Raw genomic sequence first — 8,547 nt, forward strand, 5'->3', positions numbered from 1 at the left:
TCCCTAGCCCTACAGTCCCTAGGAAGACTAGGGACTCTATCGACGATCATGTGAATGCGTTCTTCATTACCGACAGTTGCAAATAATTTGGCTACAAGATTTCATAAAATGATAGTGAATCTAGATGACACATTAATTTGAGCTGCGATCGGTGCATCGCGCAGACGCATCATACGCATGCACGGTAATTCTGATGATCGGAAAGTAAAATATGATTTGCATTTTGTAATGTAGGACTTTGCGCATAGTAATGGTGTCTCATTAGGAAGCAATAAGGCGCCGAATGGTCGGGGTCAGAAGACCAGAATGACTGACCAGGATACAAATAACAATGCGCTCGCGTTACGGGACAGTTTGGTAAGTTATTATCGATTATCGGAGAAGATACGTTTAAAAATACAGCACGGCGTCCATTTGTTGATTACTTCGTAGATTTAACTTTTAGATTATATCCATATCGCACATATAGCTATGCATGTAATAGACAGAGCCGCACGCGTCTCGCTACGCTATAATCCACGCTCGCACGTTGAAGGTGAAGACGGCGGCGCAGTTCCTGCAGAATCCCAAAGTCTCGTTGAGCCCGCTGGCACAAAAGCAGGAGTTCCTTAAGAGGAAGGGACTCACGGACGAGGAGATCAAGACCGCGTTCAAGCTAGCATCCATCGACGCTCCATCAGTCCCTGATCGCAATGCTTTCCACAGTCCAAGCTCGTACACGGCCATACAGATGCCACAGGGACCACTTCATCCCTATCATCAGATGAACGTTTATCAACCGACCCTTCTGCAAAAGATCCGGGATTTCTTCAATGTCACTGCATTAATCGGCGTGACAGCGTACTGTGCCTATTTATTTTACAAGGTACTTTGTGCAATACAAAGTATTATTTTCTCTGCGCAAGATTTTTGTGAAGCTTTTATCATAACAATCTTAAAGTCCTCCATGATAATTGTAATATAAAAAGTAAAGGAGATAGTCACAAGTCTTGTTTTGCTGTATAATATAAATTTTGTTATATTTTAGTTCGCTCGAATGTGAGTTTATAATTTTGCAGAAATTTATATCACCGTTTCTGTTTGGCCGAAAGAAGAAGGAGACCATACAGGACAAAGTATCTGAATTAGACAAGACCGTCCAGGACTCCATGAAAGAAATGAGAGAATTTGTCTCAAAGGTGGAACGTGATGTGCAAAAGTTGACTCAGCATCAAGCACTCGACCCAACCATCCCGCAATTGGTGCAGGAACTTAAACAAGATTTATCTAGTCTGAAGGCTTTACTGCTATCTAGGTAGGCATTTCAACTGCTCGTAGGTCGAGGACAAGTAACGCTTATTTCTTGTATTAATATACATCACACAGATGATAATGCGTATAGATCAGTAATAGCACAATTTATTGCCATACAATGAGATTATTTTACTTAGACATTTCGTTCCCGTATGCGGTACTTGCTTACGCTAAGGTCATTCCTTTTTACAAGAGATCAATCATCGTCACAACCTCACGCACATGTACAGTTCGCTCTGAAATTGCTTAAAAAATTGATATATTGCGCTTGGATATCTCCCTATGACAATTCTCTAAACAAGAATCACACACAGTTTTACAAAATACAACCACAAAATAGAAATTTGTGCTTTCTCTTTTATACGTCGTCTTACTCCTATTTTTGACCATCTGCATTTTCTTTTTTTTTACTCAAATTTCTATTATAAACAGTTCGTTTCCAATTGGATCGTACATACACATCTCTCTGTATTGTGGATTTAGTACATTAAGAAAAGAAGTTGACCGTAACTCTTAAGGTTTTTACACGTGAGACTGTTTACACACACAGAATTATACCTATTGTCTATCTTAAACCTGAATTATGTTCGAAATAGGAAACAATTTCCTAGCGCTCCAGCATCCATTCCACCATGGCAGTTGGAAGCAACAAATGTGAGACAAGAAAAAGCGACCGAACGAGAGGACGATGCTGGAAGTGGGAGCAGTACGAACAATTCGGATAGTTCACTGGAAATGATTCGAGAAGATCCGCCCAAAGAGTAAATTTATTTGTTCTATTGCGCAGTTACTTCCATGAGAGGATAGTCTTCTTTATACAATTCAACGTCGTCACGTTGGGACAAAAGAATTGTGATTTGAATATTACATATTAAAAATGTCTTGCTTTTTACTCTCGAATAGCGGTAGCGTTGATGTATATTTTTGATGGTGTCGACAGCTTTGCGAACTATTAACTAATAATTTTACTTTTCCATTATAAATGTAATACGAAGAACTCCGAGGTGATTGAGGAACGTGTGTTTATATATCGATTATTATACTATTTTCGTCGCAACAACGTAAATAATATATCGGCCAAATAAATATACTAGATGAATACAACTGCGTATTTTCTTATTTACACAACTTTCAGTAAAACATATATATATAAATCAAAGTCTAAGTCCTCTAGGTGCTCAATATTTCGGTTTAAATTCCGCGTTGGGAATTTAAACCGAGATATTGAGCACCTAGAGGACTTAGACTTTGATTCTTTACATCATTACTATTGCGCTATGAAATATATATATATATAAACGAACACAAGAAATGCAGCTGAAAGTCGCTTGATGCTTCCAAAGCCTTTCGATGATACGAGGAATGGGACGTTCGTTCCCAGCGATATTGCTCGGCAAACTGCGATTCGTGATATTTAATTAACGTACGTTACGTCCATATAGTAAGATATTAGCATATAAATTTATGAGAATTGAGTCGTTTCACACAGAGACAAATCACGAATACAGATATGCGGCAATTCTGTAGGACATGATCGTGAAATGAACCACTTTACGCTCTATGCAAATAGGAATATTTTAATCAGGAGTCAAGTCGAAGGTAGTCATGATACAAAGTATATCATCATATTAAAGAATCTCACACATCTCGTGTCGGAAATTAAGCTCCGTTGCCGTTATCACAAGCGGAGGAATCAGCGTAGTACTTCTGTCCTGGTACTTCGCCATTTCTTCTTCTAACATCTGCGTCACAATGCAGATATATATATACGGATACGTTACAGGCATATAGTTTTACTCAACAAAATAAATCGACATTATTATTGTTGTTAGTATTTAGCAATCACTTAGAATACTATATGCACTGCCCATGGCTTGTACCTTGAGGAAACGTTACTGTTATGTACAACGCAAAACACACGCAAAACTTCTAAAATATGTACAATAAACGAATTAAAAGATCTTGAAGAAGAATTTTTATGTTAATGATATTAGATTTCGCGCACGCATGGGCATAGTTTTTTTTCCCTCTCCACGAAGATCAGGAAGATACGAATAAACCGGTTTCATATTTATATATATAAACGCATATATACGTATGCATGTATATATATGTATATACATATGTAGGTATTAGATGAAGTTCATATTTTTATATAACTTATTTATATCCGTCACTCATACAAAATTCCAGTCACGCCGCATCAAATACGCGTTCGAGTAATATGTACAATGTATACCGTCCGATATTTACTGTTATACGATTAAACAAGCGAACAAAGTATACAGGCGTGTATGTGTGTGTGTGGATGTTTATGTTCATTATCTTGCTATTATCTTATTTACAAGAAAAGTTTACGACGACCGATTCATCAGAGCTTTCAGCCTTTTGCAAACAATCGCGTTTGTAATTGTACATCTAAGAAAGCGCATTCCGCAAATATTACAATGGTTTTATCAGCTTCTCACAACACAAAGTGCAAGTATTTATTAAACATGATTGTTATAATTAAATACTGTAAGTTGATTACAGTTTTTCAGTTTCTTTTATAGTTCAGCCCTTCTTAAACCGTGAAATAATTAGTTACGAGACTGTACATTCGAGACGAGGCACCGAATATTTTATCTTACAAATGCGTGCGTACAATCGACAAATTAAACGTTACACTTAAAACTTTACAAGTTCCGATCAAGCTTCTCGATGATCGTATGAGGCCTTCTTGGCCCTGTACAATTACAATTGCAGTTGTTCCACGTAGATGAAAGATATCGGTGAATTGTACGCCACGAATGTTCCTTGTCGCGAGTAGGTAGGTATCAACACAATCAACATTGCAGATCGCAGTTGCGTACACATAATATAATCCAACTCGCAGAAGTTCGACGACAACAGATGTCACTCTTTCCTGGTTTTACATTAATACTTTTTCCTTTATTAAATATAACCAGGACAGCTGCCTCACTGATACAGTGAGTTACAGCGAAATCCGTTCGACGCGCCTACATGGCTTGATTCATCTCTCACTTTCTCTCTATGCACACACACACACACATCCTAGGTTAATAGTATACGATACACAACGAAAGTGTCTTCTCTCGGTTATTCATCCTGCATCCGTATTATGTGCCGCCGCGAGATACATAAATAAAAGCGTTAGGTAATCCTTATCTAAAAGAAAGATCCTCCCCGGCTAGCGCACGGCTCCGCCTCCATTTTTGTATCTTGGTCTTTGGCAAAAGGCTTACGTAACGTAAAAAGAAAGTTAGGAAATTGACTTTACGATCTTGCACACTGTGTGGACTGTACAACATAAAAGATGATCCTAGGATGCTTTTGTGCTGACATAATTATTGGCTGAATACCACTTCCCTCGGCATTCACTTGCCGTTCAGTGTTCGTTCGAGTATAGAAAAACAAGGACTGAGGAAGGGGGCTTTCATTGTCTCTCATTATACGGGCAGCAATCTCTAATGACGCTATTATCAATAACAATAATAATTCTAGGCTAGACACACTAACTGAAGCTCTCTAGCGGCTTCATTTCTAAAATATCTAATGTATCACTCAATCCCGGCTATGCTACCAAGTATGGTGCAAGTGTAAATTCCTCGAAAGAACGGATCGTACATCCTGCGTGAAACGAAGAGCGTCCAAGACTGGAAGTAAGCTTAACAAAGCAGTGTCCCCTGCGTCGCTGAACCATGACTTTATAGGTATTGCGTTATCTACGACATAGAGAAAAGAACTACTAATACGTACAAGGTACAATTACGTTATTTCTTGCCTTAATTTTATGTATCATTAACAGCGCTGTTTTCGTTGGAACGATTTCTTGTTTTTTTAAATGAAACGATTCTTTAGCTACATCATAATTTTCTAATCACGTACTGTAATTATATTTTACGTGTTGCAAGATTCGACAAAAACTCGAAAGTATAAAAATCTTTTTCCTTATATTCTATCATTTGCACTCAAGATGACGGATAAATAGCAAACAGGATATAATCAAGTATGTAAACATATTAATTAAGTAGTTAGACACGAACGAGGAGTACAATAATGCGTCCATAGATACAGATATCATAAAAGATGATATATATAATTCAGCTTTATAATGTTGAATGTGTCAAAGAGAAAAAAATTGATGTTTGCTTCATGAAGTGTAATAAAGATAAACCGCAATAATACACGAAGATAAAGACTATATAAAAATCTAGGGAGTAAATAATTCTTTATCAAAGAAGATTCAAAGATATTGAAAGATAATTATTTTTTATATTGATTTCCTATCAAATACGAATAATGTTTTTTTTAGTCTTTTGTTGAACATTTTCTTTGTTCTTCCAGTTTTTTAAATGCAGTATTATTTCTGGTTTAAACATAAAAAATAATTCGTTATTAAAATCATATATGTACTTACGTGGATAAGCTCTGTAAGCTCCTGGGCTGTTGTCAAGAATAAAGACTGAAGAGAGATCAGAACAAATCGCTGACAGATCCTTAGTATAGGAACCCATCTCTGGTGTACAGTGTTGCCTATAATATCTGCGTCTTAAGATACCCCTGTTGTTGTCTAATTTATCTGCAACTGCTGCTCCATAAATTTCCATGGATGCAGTAAAGACTACAAGTTCGTACCTGTAATTTTAATGAATAATTCATAAATAATATAATTAATATGCATAGCAACAAGAGACGGTCAATGCAATCTTATCTCAGAGAAGTACAAAGCTCGAGTGCGAGATTGGGAGTTTGTTTGCCAACACGATTAAAATGCATGTGAGACTTTGCTTTCTGTTTTATGGTAATACACTTACCACTGACTAACAATGTCCAAGAAGAAATCTACGTGTGGTCTTTTGTGAACGAAAAACCTAACGGGATGTCGGTCTATCGTCACTTTAAGAACAAAATCTGGAGGTGTACCAGGCCTGACAGTCGGCCTCGCTACTCCATCGTGATGAGAGTGAATTAACGTTTCATCTAAATCCAACACTAATACTTTTCTTTTAACTATACCTGGAACATTCTTGCATTACACACAAATACTAAGAAACATTAATTGCAAATTAACAAGCCCAAAGATTATGTACCGCATTGATACCTACTAAGTCTGTGCCTAGATAGAGGTGAAAGTGGGAAGATCTCATATTTGACTGGTTGCATCTGCGAGATCTATAACAATTTATATATTAGAAATTTGCACTGCAAAAACTTTGTATTTCCATGGCCATAGAAACAATTAAATGATTTCAAAAGCTATAAAGTATTTCTGTGATAATAAAAATTAAAAAACTCATTACAAAATAATAGGATATTATTGCACGTCATTAAAATCAAAGGATACATATTACTGATACAGCTTCGAATGATCATTTGTTTCATGCAAATACAAGAAATTATGAAATAAACTCAAATTATTTATATTGTCTTACAATCAAGATATAATTTGCACAATTCATGTATAATGCAGTATTAAAGATCTACCTATACCTCTAACTTGCATTTTGAAAGCAGGCACGAGTCACAAGAAACGATAGATATTTCTAAAGAGCACCAATGACAAATATCAATTAATTGAACATGCAACTTATAAAAAATATATTCAAAAACAATATATTAAAGACTTGATTCCAGAGAGAAAAGAGCAAAATTAAATGCTAAATACCTCAATAGATATGCAGTTTCATAAAATTCATAAAACAAAAATTGCAAAGCACCGTCAGTCTCAGAAAAGTGTCAATCTTTTCATTCTGATCGGTTATTATTGGAAACGGATAATAACAACGAACGCATTATCACGTCCGTGACAACGCGATCTTTACGACGTGTTACGCCAATGTTAAAAAATGTCAATGGTATCGCGATAAAAGTCATGCAGCCGAGGAAGCGGATCAACAAGCCACCGCGACGCGGTCTTACGACAGCGTCGGCGGGCGTCCGTGACTCGTGGCTACCCTCGAAGAGGAAGCGCGAACGGAGGCGCGATGGCACCTCTACTTACGGCTCTAACCTGCTTCTTCAGTAGAAAACAGATGCAGGTCCACACGCGGGAGGCCATTAAGAGGAAAGCTCTCATCCCCATCTGCAAATGCTTCAGCATCTCTACTGGTCTTCTCACCGGGCCGAAGTCCGGCAACACTTTTATCTCCGCAATCCTCGAGTGCGTGTCTGCTGCGTGAATGCGTGCGTGCGTGCGTGCGTGCCTCTTCGCCCCCCGTGCACGTGGGTACTTTTTCGCACACGCTATTTCGCGAGCGCGGTGAGCAGCCCGAGCGCCCGGCTCCGAACCACCGAAAACCGCAAAGGAGGGAACGTCTCTCGTCTCCTGAGCCGCTGCTTATCGTAAACAAACGTCGACGCTCGCGCGATCGGATACCCGACGTATCCGCATCCGCAACCTCTTCGCGCCGCTGGCCGCACAAGTCTCGTTTCGCGTGTATCAACGTGCCGCGACGTGTTCTCTCATGTTTTCCGACAAAACTCGCGCAGTACGGTCCTTCTCTCTACGCGCACCACGCAGCGGCCGCCATCTTCCGCGCATCGACCCAATTTTTCCGTGCGCGCTGCGCTGCGCTGTTCTCTCGCGCGCCCCTCTCGCTCGTTCCTCACTTGCTCTCGAAACGATCGAGACTTATCGCGAGAACGTTCAAAATATTCTGCTTATAATCTGCGTATCTGATGATACGCGAAATCAGTCAATATCTTTTTTCTTGCGAAGTGACAATTATGATGACTGGCATAAAGGTTCTAACGAAAAGCATACATTCTCGAAAATTATATATATATAAATGCACACGTACAATCGAAGATTAACTGGAACTTTTTAAAGACAATTTATATCAGTAAATCATTTACTAAAATTAGAAATGCAAGTATTTTGTTTGTATTAAGATTCAAATGAAGTTAACTCCAATTATTTTTGAGAAGATCGATTCCAGTTTTCGACGACTTTGTTCATTCGAAATCACACGAGATACACAAATATATCGATTACTCGCTCTCGAACTTCGATTTCATTTGAAATGATTTGAAAGCTTCTTTCTAACGCTATAGTGTTCTTTAACAATGTTTTTTTCTCTCAGATGTTTAATATATAATATTTTGTTTCAAGTGCAGTGAATATAATTTAGCTAATCCATCTACCAATAATTTAACAGCTAAAAATAAATTTGAAATTAACATTGTATCTATTTTTGTATAAATATGAAGAGAGAGAGGGAGGGAGAAAAATTGTCACCCTGAGACGCTTAC

General features: G+C 37.9%; 2 protein-coding genes across 6 annotated transcripts; one reads left to right on the plus strand and one right to left on the minus strand.

Annotated features, from left to right (window-relative positions):
- The first annotated feature begins 149 nt into the window (after window positions 1-149).
- On the plus strand, window positions 150-2,392 carry LOC105278457 (peroxisomal membrane protein PEX14). 2 transcript variants are annotated; one of them, XM_011337567.3, is made up of 4 exons: window positions 150-357; window positions 485-865; window positions 1,059-1,294; window positions 1,890-2,392. In XM_011337567.3, the coding sequence occupies exons 1-4, from the start codon at window positions 307-309 to the stop codon at window positions 2,056-2,058; spliced, it is 837 nt and encodes a 278-aa protein (XP_011335869.1). In that variant the 5' UTR covers window positions 150-306; the 3' UTR covers window positions 2,059-2,392. The 2 variants fall into 2 exon arrangements, with proteins under 2 accessions (XP_011335869.1, XP_011335870.1); XM_011337568.3 differs by having other exon boundaries at window positions 153-357; window positions 536-865.
- A 457-nt stretch (window positions 2,393-2,849) lies between these two features.
- On the minus strand, window positions 2,850-7,846 carry LOC105278456 (CTD nuclear envelope phosphatase 1 homolog). Of its 4 annotated transcripts, none has more exons than XM_011337564.3 (5): window positions 7,307-7,846; window positions 6,402-6,468; window positions 6,111-6,312; window positions 5,714-5,931; window positions 2,850-5,018 (listed from the first exon to the last, which is right to left on the minus strand). In XM_011337564.3, the coding sequence occupies exons 1-5, from the start codon at window positions 7,394-7,396 to the stop codon at window positions 4,873-4,875; spliced, it is 723 nt and encodes a 240-aa protein (XP_011335866.1). In that variant the 5' UTR covers window positions 7,397-7,846; the 3' UTR covers window positions 2,850-4,872. The 4 variants fall into 4 exon arrangements, with proteins under 4 accessions (XP_011335866.1, XP_011335865.1, XP_011335868.1 ...); XM_011337563.3 differs by having other exon boundaries at window positions 7,298-7,846; XM_011337566.3 differs by having other exon boundaries at window positions 6,111-6,322; window positions 7,307-7,442.
- Between the last annotated feature and the right edge of the window lie 701 nt (window positions 7,847-8,547).

The sequence above is a fragment of the Ooceraea biroi genome, chromosome 10 (assembly GCF_003672135.1).
Source record: "Ooceraea biroi isolate clonal line C1 chromosome 10, Obir_v5.4, whole genome shotgun sequence".
NCBI lineage: Eukaryota > Metazoa > Arthropoda > Insecta > Hymenoptera > Formicidae > Ooceraea > Ooceraea biroi.